The sequence below is a fragment of the Lepus europaeus genome, chromosome 11 (genome assembly GCF_033115175.1).
Source record: "Lepus europaeus isolate LE1 chromosome 11, mLepTim1.pri, whole genome shotgun sequence".
NCBI lineage: Eukaryota > Metazoa > Chordata > Mammalia > Lagomorpha > Leporidae > Lepus > Lepus europaeus.
In genome coordinates this window covers 33343936-33359834 of record NC_084837.1, presented here as the reverse complement: position 1 = coordinate 33359834, position 15899 = coordinate 33343936, and the positions used below count along the sequence as shown (strand labels likewise).

The 15899-nt window shown below is 34.1% G+C and overlaps 1 protein-coding gene across 1 annotated transcript; it reads left to right on the top strand.

Moving 5' to 3' along the window:
* Positions 1-203: 203 nt before the first annotated feature.
* On the top strand, positions 204-13040 carry LRFN5 (leucine rich repeat and fibronectin type III domain containing 5). The gene is made up of 3 exons (XM_062206580.1): positions 204-1588; positions 4213-4922; positions 12958-13040. The coding sequence occupies exons 1-3, from the start codon at positions 204-206 to the stop codon at positions 13038-13040; spliced, it is 2178 nt and encodes a 725-aa protein (XP_062062564.1).
* Positions 13041-15899: the final 2859 nt, after the last annotated feature.

The window sequence follows — 15899 nt, the reverse complement described above, 5'->3', positions numbered from 1 at the left end:
CAAATGATATACATTCATCTCTAACATCAAAAAAATAGTCTGCAGTACAGAAGATATGCAATACATTTTTGTTAAGTATGAAATTCTGCATTCTAATTGGCATAAAGATACTTTCATAGTAGTAATATGAGAACTCATTCAATAATTGGATACTAACACTATATTTTGTGGCTTCTCCTACAGGCTCTTAAATCTGATCTACAATGGAAAAATTTCTTTTTTATCTGTTTTTCATTGGCATAGCAGTGAGAGCACAGATCTGTCCAAAGCGTTGTGTCTGTCAGATTTTGTCTCCTAATCTTGCGACCCTTTGTGCCAAGAAAGGGCTTTTATTTGTTCCACCAAACATTGACAGAAGAACTGTGGAACTGCGGTTGGCAGACAATTTTGTTACAAATATCAAAAGGAAAGATTTTGCCAATATGACCAGCTTGGTGGACCTGACTCTATCCAGGAATACAATAAGTTTTATTACACCTCATGCTTTTGCTGACCTTCGAAATTTGAGGGCTTTGCATTTGAATAGCAACAGGTTGACTAAGATTACAAATGACATGTTCAGTGGGCTTTCCAATCTCCATCATTTGATACTAAACAACAATCAGCTGACTTTAATTTCTTCGACGGCATTCGATGACGTCTTTGCCCTAGAGGAGCTGGATCTGTCCTATAATAATCTAGAAACGATTCCTTGGGATGCTGTGGAGAAGATGGTTAGCTTGCACACTCTTAGTTTGGATCACAATATGATTGACAACATTCCTAAGGGGACTTTCTCCCACTTGCACAAGATGACTCGGCTAGATGTGACATCAAATAAATTGCAGAAGCTACCACCTGATCCTCTCTTCCAGCGAGCTCAGGTACTAGCAACCTCAGGAATCATAAGCCCATCTACTTTTGCATTAAGTTTTGGTGGAAACCCCCTGCATTGCAATTGTGAATTGTTGTGGTTGAGGCGTCTGTCCAGAGAAGATGACCTAGAGACCTGTGCTTCTCCTGCACTTCTAACTGGTCGCTATTTCTGGTCAATTCCCGAGGAAGAGTTTTTGTGTGAGCCACCCCTCATCACTCGTCACACACATGAGATGAGAGTCCTGGAGGGTCAAAGAGCAACTCTGAGGTGTAAAGCTAGGGGGGACCCTGAACCTGCAATTCATTGGATTTCTCCTGAAGGGAAGCTTATTTCAAATGCAACAAGATCTCTGGTATATGATAATGGAACTCTTGACATTCTCATAACGACTGTAAAGGATACAGGTGCTTTTACCTGCATTGCTTCCAATCCCGCTGGGGAAGCAACACAATCCGTGGATTTACATATAATTAAACTCCCTCACTTACTAAATAGTACAAACCATATTCATGAGCCTGATCCTGGTTCTTCAGATATTTCAACTTCTACTAAGTCAGGTTCTAATGCAAGCAGTAGTAATGGTGATACTAAAATGAGTCAAGATAAAATTGTGGTGGCAGAAGCAACTTCATCAACAGCACTATTAAAATTTAATTTTCAAAGAAATATCCCTGGCATACGTATGTTTCAAATCCAGTACAATGGTACTTACGATGACACCCTTGTTTACAGGTAAGAAAAACTAATCAAATTTATAGACTTCTATGCATCCTAGTGTAGGGCCTATTATTTTCTTTTAATTGGTGGTTCTACTCTGTGTTGTACTACAGTACATTTTTAAAGTGTAGTAGGTAAAGCTTGTAAAAGGTGTTAAGTACATGTGGGGAGATGTTTTGAAAAGTGTTATTTTTAGAGAGTTCAAATATATATTTAATATTATGCTTACTTTTTTCACCTCATCTAAGAGATGTGACTATCAGAGAACAAGATTGATATATTTTAAAAATTCAAAAAACATACCAGAATTTACACATCCACCTGAGTGTTCTTTCCTTCAAGGAAGTCACGTTGGGAGGCTATACCATTATCCCAATGATGCTGCCATTGCTCAAAGCACTTTTGGAATTATCTTTAGAACCTTCGTCATACTATTTTGAACATCCTCAGTTGTGGCAAATCTTCGTCTTTTGAGGGTGAATTTGAATTTTGGAAACAAGCAAAAGCCATTTGGAGTCAAGTCTTATGAATAAGGTGGGTGATCAAGATGGGTATTGCCATTTTTGGTCAAAAATAGGATGTAACTATAAAATAATGAGACTGATTTTTTGAGTAACTGAGTTGCATGTGTATGTGTTGTCTCATGTGCACTGGTTCTTAAGACAGTTCCAAAGAGATATGTTATAAATATTTTGAGCAGTGAAAGTATCACTGGAGTTAAGTATGTAATCCCCAGGTAAGGATAAGAATTTGCATCTGCTAAAGAATTTCTGGTATGTTTTTCTAAAGTTCAGCCTCATTGATTTATAGTCACATCTTGTCCAATTATCAGTGGGGAATACACATTTTTACCCTTTCATATAATTTCACTTGTAATAGACAATTATTACTCCTAGGAAATGATGCAAAATTCTGGCTTTGAAATGACTTTTTGTCTTCAAGCTTTTCAGATATTAAATCTGCTCATTTCTTAAATACTCAGGTGAAATCTTGAAAACAATTTGCTTTTTACTAATGTGCAGAAGGGAAAGTAATTTGAAAAAAAAATAAGCATGAGCTAGTAGGAAAAAAAATATCAAACTTTCCTAGGTTGTTAGATGATCAATCCTGGGCAAGGTTCTACCTGGATAAGTTTTAATATTCTCATCTTTAAAGGGAAGAGATTAGACTAAATGTTCTTTAATACCCCACTCATCACTAAATGTATAGGGAAATAGGCTCTGATACATGTATATTAGCATAAAGCAGTTTGCTCTGATTATACCGGACTCCTATCCTAGCCTGTGGGCTACTTAGCTAGTTGTCAATATCAAGTACTCACCCGTACCCTTCACCTTTCTGTAGCTGGTGAGCATTCTGTATACTATAGGCATTACCTCTCCAAAATAAATCATACTTAATTTCCTCAATACTAAGATTTTAGTCAAATAATGATGAGTAAATTTTGTATGATATTGAAAAAAATTCCTTGACTGTCTGATCCTAAGGTCTGCTATCTATGACAAAGTGTAAATTCTTGTCACATTAAGTCATTGGAGAGGTTAGCTCTAAATGTATATGAAGTTCTCAGTAATGTCTGATACATATCCTGTACTCGCAAGAGGAAGGTATTTTTAGTTACAAATACTTGCTTTTGCCTGAAAATTCCCTGATGCTTTAGAACATATTGTTTTAGCATCAAAACCAGATCAGTATTGTCAAACTGATCCACTTTCAAATCTCCAAACCTCACTTTCAGGGAAAAATATGATTTCAGGCCTTTTTTCCAAATTCATTTTAGATTAGTTCATATTTGGTTGCAACTGTCTAGAAATTTATTTTAAAATAAGCTCCCACCGAAAGACTTTCACAAGGTACTTGATTCATAGGTGTTTATGAACTCTTGTCAGACTTTAGAAAATGTGCTCTCATAGAAATTTTCCTCAGTGCACAATAGAACAAGGGATTTATGTTCTAGTCAACATCCTTGCCTTTTTCATGTTTGCAGGATAACTGTATTCATACATTTTCATCATTTTCATTTATAGATAAAAACATGCTAGGAAACAAGTGTTGAAGGAATAAGAAAGGGATGAGATCTGTAAATAAGATACTTTAATCTTAGTTACTATGTTTTTTGTTAAAGATAACATCAGTGGGTACCACAGCATAGCAGCTTACTAGTGGTTTGGAAAATAAATCCTTTGAAATGCATTTGCATTCTGGTTTCTAATGTGATTGTCAGTGTTTTCCCTTCCTTCAAATTGGCTTTTAGTCACAGAGGTGTTGTAAGTGCTAAATGGATTTGTTTAGTAGTCAGATAATGTCACAGTCACACCTTTCAAAAGCAATTTGTCATAAATGATTTTTTAGCAGTGCCTTTTATTAGGAGTTCTGCTTTGCCAAGCAATGTAATTAGTAAGCTTGTCAAGGCATGGTGCAGGCACCATTAATATAATGCAGACGCCAACAATGACTTTCAACCATTTCAACTGGGTAAATATAAGATTAGATCATTTTCCCATATTTCATATCTATTATAAATGTTCTTATCTTAACGAGTACTGAAATGAGACAGTACTAAGTCATAATGACTTTGTGTGTGTATTTTTTTGTTTTGTTTTGTTTTTAATATTAACTCAAATTCTATTGTCCTTCAGAATGATACCTCCTACGAGCAAAACTTTTCTGGTCAATAATCTGGCTGCTGGAACTATGTATGACTTGTGTGTCTTGGCCATATATGACGATGGCATCACTTCCCTCACTGCCACAAGAGTCGTGGGTTGCATCCAGTTTACCACGGAACAGGATTATGTGCGTTGCCATTTCATGCAGTCCCAGTTTTTGGGAGGCACCATGATTATTATTATTGGTGGAATAATTGTAGCGTCTGTGCTGGTTTTCATCATCATTCTAATGATCCGATACAAGGTTTGTAATAATGGGCAACATAAAGTCACCAAGGTTAGCAATGTTTATTCTCAAACTAATGGGGCTCAAATACAAGGCTGCAGTGTAACAATGCCCCAGTCCATGTCCAAGCAAGCCGTGGGACATGAAGACAATACTCAGTGTTGTAAAGTTGCCAATGACAGTGTGATTCAATCTTCAGAGACATGCTCGAGTCAGGACTCCTCTACCACTACCTCTGCTTTGCCTCCTACCTGGACTCCAAGCACATCTGTGTCCCAAAAGCAGAAAAGAAAGACAGGCACAAAGCCAAGTACGGAACCACAGAATGAAGCTGTCACAAACGTTGAGTCCCAAAACACTAACAGGAACAACTCAACTGCATTGCAGTTAGCTAGCCGACCTCCGGATTCTGGCACAGAGGGGCCTGCATCTAAAAGAGCACACACAAAGCCAAGTAAGTTTCTCACTTTGCCTGCTGGGAGATCCAGAGCAAGGCAAAGGTACTCCCTGAATGGAGAATTAAAGGAATGCTATTGTTATATTAACTCACCGAACACGTATGGACAGTTTGCTAAAAGAAGCATGTCTATGAATGGGATGTTAATTCAGTGCGGCAGTTCTGATGGTCATAGTGGAAAAGCAGCCCTCTAAGATTCTGAGTGGATATTGGAAAGCTTGGTGTAATCTATTTCTTTTTAAAGAAAACTCATTTTCTGAATTCACATAAGAAATTGGAATTTGGAAATCCAGTCCTGTCTCTCTGATGCATGGCTCGTAGTATTGAGGTTGTATGTACACCCTCTAGAGCACAGTCCTTTTATATGTATTAAATAAAAGTAACATACAAAGAATGATTAGGGAAAAAAGCAGGACACAGCAGCAGTGCCTTCCTTTCTTCTAGGGCCAGTCTCCAGGTTTTGAATAGCAGATCACAAAACGAAAGTTGTCATGGGGAAAAGAATCTTGCATAAAAAATAACATTTACTTAACTTTTAAAGGGTCACCCATTAATGATTGGTATTTCTCAATGAGTAGACTATATACTTTCTTTTCATTACAGTGATGTTGGTTCTGTCTTGAGGAAAATGATGTGGAGAACAGTTGTGTTAATATTTATTTAAAATAGAACACTGAACTAGTTTGCCCAACAATTATAACAACCATCTTAACTGCATTCTTTGTATAGGTGCCTTCATGATTCTAAATTATTTGTCTCCCATGATGGGGCTTTTGAAATAGAAAAAAAGGAAAATATTGCTTATTTTCCTTTTATCATTTAATCCAATCAGTTTTGAGTCATTTGTCATGATTTCATGTGTATCTACTTGAGCATATGGAGATGTTTTCATTCATTCACTATCCATTTGTTGAATGAATGAAGTTTTTTCATTGCTCTTAATGAAAGTTAAAGACATAGAAACAAATAAGACTATCAAAAGGATATTTATTTTGGTCAACAAATGAAATAAAAAACCTTTTAATATGATTCTTATTTCATTTATAAGCAATAGAAAATCATTGCTCATTAATTAATGACTTTTCCTATTTGCTATCTATAAGTCTAATGCTTCTTTATTTTTTATTTTAGAGATTTACTTATTTATTCAAATGACAGAATTACAGATGACAGAGTGAGAGAGAGAGAGAGAGTGCGACAGAATCAATCTCTGTCTGCTGGTTCACTCCCCAAATGGCCAGCCATATCTGGGCAAGACCGAAGCCAGAAGCAAGGAGCTCCATCCGGGTCTCCCATATGGATACAGGGGCCCAAGGATTGGAGCCATTTTCTGCTGCTTTCAGGTGCATTAGCAGGGAGCTGGATAGGAAGTGGAGCCGCCAGGTCTCAAACTGGCACCAGTATGGAATGCTGGGGCTGCAGGCGGAGGCTTTACCAACTATGCCACAGTGCAGGCCCCAATGCTTCTTTCTATCTTTTTCTTTTTTTTTTTTCTTTTTTTTACATTGAAAATAAAATTTTTATTTATTTTTTTTATTAAACTTTTATTTAATGAATATAAATTTCCAAAGTATAGCTTATGGGTTACAATGGCTTCCCCCCTCCCATAACTTCCCTCCCACCCGCAACCCTCCCCTTTCCCGCTCCCTTTCCCCTTCCATTCATGTAAAGATTCATTTTCAATTCTCTTTGTATACAGAAGATCAGTTTAGTATATATTAGGTAAAGATTTCAACATTTTGCCCATATAGCAACATAAAGTGAAAAAACTACCATTGGATTACTAATTATAGCATTAAATAGCAATGTACAGCACATTAAAGACAGAGATCCTACATAATTTTTTTTTTAATTAATTAATTTTCTATGCCATTTCCATTTTAACACCAGGTTGTTTTGTTTTGTTTTTTTCCTTTTTTTTTCTTTTTTTCTTTTTTTTTTCTTTTCATTTCCAATTCTCTTTATATACAGAAGATCACTTCAGTATATAATTAGTAAAGACCTCATCAGTTTGTGCCCACACAGAAACGCAAAGTATAAAAATACTGTTTCAGTACTAGTTATAGCATCACTTGGCTTTAGACGACACATTAGGGACAGATCCCACATGGGATGTAAGTACACAGTGACTCCTGTTGCTGATTTAACAATTTGACACTCCTGTTCATGGCGTCAGTAATCTCCCTAGGCTCTAGTCATGAGTTGCCAGGGCTATGGAAGCCTTTAGAGTTCGCTGACTTTGACCTTATTCCGATAGGGTCATAGTCAAAGTGGAAGTTCTCTCCTCCCTTCAGAGAAGGGTACCTCCTTCTTTGATGGCCCCGTTCTTTCCACTGGGATCTCACTCACCGAGATCATTCATTTAGGTCTTTTTTTTTTTTTTTCCATGATATCTTGGCTTTCCATGCCTGCTATACTCTCATGGGCTCTTTTTAAAAATTATGTATTTGAAAGTCAAAGTTACAGAGAAGCAGAGGCAGAGAGAAAGAGGTCTTCCATCTGCTGGTTCACTCCCCAGATGGCTGCAATGGCCAGAGCTGTGCCTTCCCGAAGCTAGGAGCCAGGAGTTTCTTCTAGGTCTCCCATGTGGGTGCAGGGGCCCAAGGACTTGGGCCATCTTGTATTGCTTTGCCAGGCCATAGGAGAGAGCTGGCTTGGAAACAGAGCACCAGGATGAGAACCCGCGCCCATATGGGACGCCGGCACTGCAGGCTGTGGCTTTACCCGCTACACCACAGCGCCGGCCCCTCTTCTTTCTTAAAGTATAATCATTTGATATTTTAACAAGCATCTGTAATAAATTTAATTAGAACTCATGCAGCTTAGAGTGAATATACTATGCCAAAATTTAATAAAATATCATTGTTCCTTAAAAAATATGCAATGTATGAATATTCATGGATCTCAATATTTATAGATAAGTATTCCTATCTACTTATTGAAAAAGTATTCCTATCTACAAATGTGTTTATTTGATGGTATTTTATTAAAGTTACATAAATGTGATTAATTTTTTTAGAATAAGGCTCATATAAGAATTTGGACCTGTTACCTTGCACAAAAAAAAAAAAAATTCATGTTTGCCATAACATAATAGTAGACATTTACATATGTAAAATACTCCCTCAGAGTCAGTTAAGCAAAGTAAGATTATTAACTCAGATCACTTGAAACACTAAACACACAGGTGAGGAATATTGAACCATTAGTTTAAACTTGTTCTGCAAACACTGCAGTTCATTTTAACTTGCTGGAGGTATGCTTTATAATACATAGTTTGTCATGGTTTCATTAAGTGGGAAGTAAGATTAGAACATGTAGAGATTATTTTCAGTCTCTTTTTTGAAAAAGAATTATCTAATGTACTTTGTCTTAGGCACTTTCTAAATAGCAGCTATTCTCTGCCTCCTTTTCCCATTTGAAAAGTGTAAGTACCCTTCATTGTTCTGGTATATAGTTCTTGGGAAAAGTAAATGAGGTGTTATGCATGGTAGTAATTTATGAAATAAAAAAACACACTGAAGGATATCCTCAATACTATTATTATAACAATGTTATAATTGCACTAATAATTTAAATTTTAAAATATTTTAATTAACATTATTTATATAATTTCTCAGATGGTCTTAAATTACTAAGGATTCCCAGGTTTACAGAATTGAATCCAAAAAGAAAGAATTTCTGGAATTGCATTCAATGATAGAGAGACCCTAAAATCATGCAAACTCCTTAGAAACTTAGCACATCTTCTCCAAGTTACTGAGGAATTTATTTTTTATCTCCCAATGGCCTGAATTTTTAAAAGTCAACTTCTTGTTCACATTTCGAATGAAAATTTGATTGAATATCTTTTTATTTCTCATAGACATTTCAGACTCTATGATATTTAATTATGTAAAATTTATTTTGTTTTGCTAAGACATGGACAGTATTTAATATTTTTATTCCTCTTATCATGCCAATTTTAGAGTATATTAACCAAATGCCCGAACACTTGTTCTTTAAAGTGTACTTCTGGCCTATGTTCCTGTCTTTCAAAAAGTGCATATTGGCCTATCAAGAAAGCCAAGTGTTTTCTTATATTTATTTATAAGTATTTAGAGAAAATTTTTATTAAGGCAGTTTCATTATGAAGTGATTGAAAAATAACTATGGGGGCCAGCGCCGTGGTTCAACAGGCTAATCCTCCGCCTAGCGGCGCAGGCACACCAGGTTATAGTCCCGATCGGGGCGCCGGATTCTGTCCCGGTTGCCCCTCTTCCAGGCCAGCTCTCTGCTGTGGCCCGGGAGTGCAGTGGAGGATGATGGCCCAAGTGCTTGGGCCCTGCACCCCATGGGAGACCAGGAGAAGCACCTGGCTCCTGCCATCGGATCAGCGCGGTGCGCCAGCCGCAGCGCGCCAGCTGCAGCAGCCATTGGAGGGTGAACCAATGGCAAAAAAAGGAAGCCCTTTCTCTCTGTCTCTCTCTCTCACTGTCCACTCTGCCTGTAAAAAAATAAATAAATAAATAAATAAAAAGAAAAATAACTATGGGAAAGTTGGGGATACTTAAAAAACCTGTTGAAATGTCAGAAGAGTTGTCTGGATTGATGAATGAAATGTGATTAGATAAATGAATGAGACCAGTGAGGAAGTTATAGTAATAAGAATTTGATTCATTAGTACAAGGGGCATTTGTGATACAGATGTTATATTTCCTTAAGCAAGAAAGTCTCTATCTTTTCTTGGTTTCCTTTTGTCATTTATTGCATTTCTCATTGAAAGAGTCATACTTACGTGATTGGAAACATGCTTAGCTCTGTGTTGTGTACCATAGACAATTTTTACTTCATATTTTTAATTATTACCTTTTCTTTTTAGCTATTTTACTTATGATATCAGATTGTTGAATGTGAAAAACAACATAAAATACTGTTTGCTATTAAGCATATTTTTATAGGTGTTTACTGCAAACATTTTTAAGAATAATGTATGGTCTGCTATTGTTTTTATTCCTTTTGAATAATTGTGCCCCAATTTGAAAATATCAAGCTAGTGTTAGCAGTACCAAAGCTGCCTCAAAATTCTAAAAAGCAGCAAATTTGGTTGATTAATGTGATTTATTTTTTAATTTTCAAGTAGATGAAGATAAAATACAATATAAATACATACATAAAGATTAAGTGCAACCTAAGATTAAATACAGATTGAATACAGTAATTTAAATTAGGAATAGTGACACAGTGTGGCCAGTTTATTTCCAATATTTTTTCAACAACCAGTGAGACATTTGAGTTCTTAGTAAGTATGTTTAAAACCTGATTGTACATGTTTTTAGATATATTCTCCAAAAAAGTCTTAACATATAGAGTTTTCAGCCATTTTAAGCAATTTGTAAATATAGCAAGTATACTCTTTGAAAGATGCAAATTTTCTCAATTAATATTTAAGGAATTTTTGAGAAAATTAATTTTGCTGCACTTGTCTACAGGAATCTCCTTTTCCTTTTTTTCTGCAACTGATTTTCTCTTTAACTTAAAAAAAGTCATAAAATACTTACTTTCAAAAAGAATTTTAAATATTTTATTGTCTTTCTTAAAATAAATAATATTCTCATAAAAATTTGAGAGTAATTATAACAAAATAACAAATTTAAAACATCTTCTGTTACAGAATTGTGAATATATGAAAATACAGGAGATATTTCTTCAAAATGACAGCAGATATAAGCCTATTGTCTTCTCTGCATGGCTCACTTCAAATGGCATTTTTTCATCACATAGACCATCATTATATACAATTTTATATGTCAGGTTTCTAGAAATAAAAAAATTACAGAAGAAATTAAAAAAATAAATTTGCACTTTATAAAGCTGAGAATACAATGTTTATTCTTATTTGACAGAATGAAGAGTATCTAGTATCTTTCCATTGCATAACCATTCCCTATGTGTCAAGAACAATTCAGTGTTTCTACCTTCACAGTGCTTGTTTCTTTATGAGTGGGGATTTTTTGGGGAAAACACTTAAGCATAGAGCTGTAAAGATGGGGAAAGGATGTGTTTTTTATCTTCCTAAGTTGCTAAGAATATTAATATACTTTATAAAGTTATTGACATTAGATTAAATTCAGGGGTAAGAAATATTTTAAAAATTGCATAGAGGAAAAAGGAAAACAAAAAATTAGATTTTGGTCATTGTTGTCAAACTCTATCATATTATGTAATACTTCCCTTTCTATGTCAGATTTTATACACACACACACACACATATAATGATTAGAAATATAAATAAAAATTTTGCCTATTTGACTTGTTACTTTTACCAACAGAAACAATCATTCTTGTAGCACTACAAAAGAACATTTAAAAAGCATGGTAAACATATTACTCTGATTGAACTATCCTAAAAATGTGTTATGTAAAGTGGGATATGGAAAGTAAGAATTTATAACCTGGAGTATATTTAACCATTAAAATACTTTACTAAAGTAATTGTGGTTGCAATGTTATAAAATTTTATATTACTATAATGAAGCAAATGTGTACCATTGTTTCCTATTATGTTCAGTTATTTCAAGGTGAAAATTTAGGATGTAAAGTTAATGTTGAATACATACATACATTGTAAGTATCCTTATGTATACACATTGTTATATAAATATGAATATTGCACTATACAGATATAAAAGTATCTATACTTATAAAATTATCAACTAAAATCATAATTATCTGTCCTGTAATACAGACTAGTATTTTGCAGTTAATGTTACAAAATTGCTCTTAGATAACTTCCCATAAAATCTGTATGAACCATCATTGTTGTTTATGAGGTAACAGTGGAATGTAAGCTCTCTAATACAAATTTATTTTTTTTTAATTTCCTAATGATATCTATGTCTACCAGTTTCATCCAGACATTTCAGATTGGTGAATGTAGTACTGATGAATTTTGAAAACAAACCTACAGAAATTCAAATACATTCAGGAGAAAGCCATTAAATCCCCTTCATTTAAAGTACTTATATTTGTGTGTAGCTGTCCACTTAATTTTAACTGACACATGGGCCATGTAGATTCCACGCTTCTGCTATAGGATATTCACAATAAATAATTATTATAGTAAAACCAAGGAGTGTCTGAAGAACACTACGTTGATTCTGCGATACCCCAATTATTTTTCTCTATAATGTGAATTTTTCTTACATCCAATTTCAAGTAAAACCTAAACTCCAGAAGCCATTGAAAATTTACCTGAATATTTATGCTGGAGGTTTGTGAAAAATATTTTTCCTAGTCTTATCACACTCATCTATGAACACTGCCCAAGATTTTTCCCTTGGGCACCTACTTTTTCTTATCACTGTGATTCTTCTAAATGATGAGATGCATGTATTAAGAAAAAGACTTTTTTCTAAGAAATAGAATGTGCTCTATGAAGTCTTATATGACAGTATTAAATATGTATTATTAGTATGAACATATATATGGACATTTAATGGCAGAATGTTTGCTTTTAGAACATTACCATTTTACATAAAGATAAATGGGTACTGAGCAAAACATGCTACTATTTAGGCAGTAGGTATTAAATGATGGTTAATAATGTAATATATTATTTTATACTCCCTATGGTTAATTTGGTAAGCCTGTTTCCTGACTTTAGGTTCTTTTCTTCTTGTATTTTCCATATTAGTCATAGGAAACTATCTAGCTGAAATGTGAACTGTACACAGGGAATGGAATAAAATCCAAATTTTCTTATTGATCTTTTGCAAGGAAAGCAAATTCCATTTTAAATATTATTCATTTCAATTACTAGGTCAATATTTTTTTAAATTCTACTTTCACAATATTTGTATCAGGAACCAGATATTGAGAACTATTAATTAGTATTTTTCTGTTGCAATTAACGCCAAAATTGGTAAGTTAAAAAGAAAAGTTTAGATGAATGATTATTAAGAAAAATTTTACCAAGATTTCAGTTAAAAGCGCTTAGGGTCTGTTTCTTTAAAAAATGAACTGTTCATGACACTGAAAATTTTATTCCCAGATGCTTTGCCGACTACTGTTGACCAGATGGTCCAGGAGACACAGGTGAGCTTCCTGTTACCACCCACATACTTCAACACTTAAGTGGGTTCATTCATTTATAAATTACTTCTTTATTTTTATTTACTACTTGGTATAACTTGTTAAATTTTCCCATTAAATCTTAGAATGCTTGCTAGTACAGACTGATGTAATTGAGCCAACTTTTATTTTTAAATTTTTATTAATATAAAGAGAACAGATTTTATGTATTTCATACATATTATTCTAAGATAACCGTGCTTCTCTCTCTCTTTCCCACCTCAGTTCCCCTCCTTCCTTATTTCCTTTTTCCTTTAATTTTTGCAAAAACATAATTTCAGTCCACTATAATCACAGACTTACTGTCCACTAACTATGATATACAACAAGTACAAAGTAGAAAGACCACAGTTGCACAGAAGTATAAACAAGGGCTAAAGCAACAACTGAATCACAAGATGTCCGTTAAGCGATTTTTCTGATTCCTAAATTTAGACACCTTTCTGGTTTACAGATCATTTCTGAGTCATACTGTTAGAAATGAAGGTAGCAGTAAGAGTGGTATCCAAGACATGAGAGCTACTCTGGGGGTCATGCACAATGTAATGTGCATTGTTATAAATATTCCCTAATGTGAAGACAGTAACTTCTAAAGAATGTACTCCTCTTTTTGACCTCCACATCCTAATAGGAGCTGAGATGATACATTATGTCTCATTGAAAATGTTGAACAGAAGTGTTTCACTCTTATCTAAAATGAATGAAGCCACTTTAAAATGGAACAAAAGACTGCATATGAAATATTCATGATATTTTTGTCAGCAACCAATTACTCTTCTTGAGTAGTTTTTTTTTTTTTTTTGAAATTTCAAATGAGTTTTTGATTCCTGCATTTTAATTGGATCAGAAGTGTGTTTCCAGAGCAGAATAGCACTTAAGCAATCTGTTCAAACAGCTGGAAGCATCAGCCATTTGCTTGAGGTTTGGCACAGAAAAAAATATTCTGCTTTAAAACTTCTAAAAGAGGCAATTGATTTATTTGCTGGTAGTAAGAATAGGGATTTGTGTTTTTTAATATTTAATTTTTAAAACAATAGTAATTCGGTCAACCTTTCAGAATTTTCTCTAATGAATTCCATCTCAAATCAAACAAATTTTTTTCATGCTTTACTTCTTTCCTGAATTTAGGATCCCATTGTTATGATGCAAAAAACAGACGGCTCACATAACACAATGTCTGACACATGCACTGTGTTCTGTTGTGTGTATTGAATTGACCTGCATGAAGGTGCCTTGTTTCGCCAGTAACCCCTTCATTCTATCTTAACTTCTCCCTCTTTTACTCCGCTTTCTTCTTTTTTTTTCTCTTCTCTTTCCGCTTTCCCACCTCCCACCTTCCTTCTTCTCTTTTTTTTCTCTGTCATCTGCCTCTCTCTCTCTATCTCATTTTTATCGTTCATCATGTGATTTTGAACATTCCATTGAGCTGAAATTTAGGAAACCTTTAGAAAAGGTTTAGGAAAACAAAGAAAATCTGTAAGAAGCATAATCCAGCATACTGGTAAACATATTAAATTTGAAAATAGGAAATTCATCCACTGTGTCATTTGTTAATTACCATTTAAAAATTTCCTAAATATGCAAATTTTGTGGGACAAGATATAATTTACTTATTTTATCACATTATTGGAAGTAGAACTTTGAGGAAAGCAATATTTTGAAAGTCTCCGTACTGCCATGGATAATGCATATTGCAAATGTATGATAAATACAAACAAGTCTAATAATTCCTTTTTCATTCTGAAGTAATCAGTATTTGTCACAGAATATTTGGAAAACACAGATTAAAAAAGAAATTAATCACAGTCTTACAACCAGATACAAATAATGATAACCTGTTGCATAATATTTCAGTGATTAGCTTCTTCAGTATGTTGTAAATTCATTTGTGTTTATCTGCATTAGATTTGTGTAGTGTGTATGTATATATATATATATATATGACAAAATATGCCTTCTTTTTTAAGGTTTTATACTTAGATTACTTTTGTTCCCTTTTTAGAACTAATGAATGTCATGTCAACAAAATTCTTCCTTTCATACTTTGAATGAGTTTCTCTTCTTTTGGTAAACATCGCAAGAAACCAAAATCCACAGAAAAAAATTTTAATAAAATTTAGTGGCAATACATCCCTCATTATCCAGCCCTTGCTATTTCTACTTTCAGATTTAAGATATCATATGACCTCAGCATAACTATTCTTGCTTGATACTTAGTAAATGATTTCTGCCACAGCAGTCCTATCATTTTGATAACTGTCAATGGAACCTAACAGCGATATTCCTTCGGAAAAGGTTGTGGCCTATGTGCAATTAGTCTGCACACAGCCTTTTGCCTTGTCAGCAGTACCTTCCAGCGTGGAATAAAGTGAGGGAGAGAGCTGGCAGAAACCCATTGTGATTGCGACTTTTCTGTTTTGTGTTTTCTGGAGCTACTCAAACTGATGTACTTGCTAAGGTGAAATTTTTTCTCAAGAGCATAGAATTAAAATAGTTATTTCATTTCTAATAGCCAAAGCATGCCATATGTTGATTTACTTCTTTAGGAGGCTTCTTGAATTTATCTATAGAATTAGGATGAGATTGAAATAATTCAGTGTGTCACAGCTACATCTTTTGTAATTAAGTCAAAAGATTTATCAGAATGCAGTGAATTGAGAGTAAAGGACTGAAGAATAATTGCCAAAACTAGTGGTAATTACAGGTCAACTGATACTTACATATAAATTACAATTAAGGATAAATTATTTATCCTTAAAATGAAGTCAGGTAAACAACAGACACCATGTTTAGCAGGTGGGATAGAGACAGTTGATAAGTATACTGAAAATGATTTAACTCAAATATAAGCAGTATTTGTGT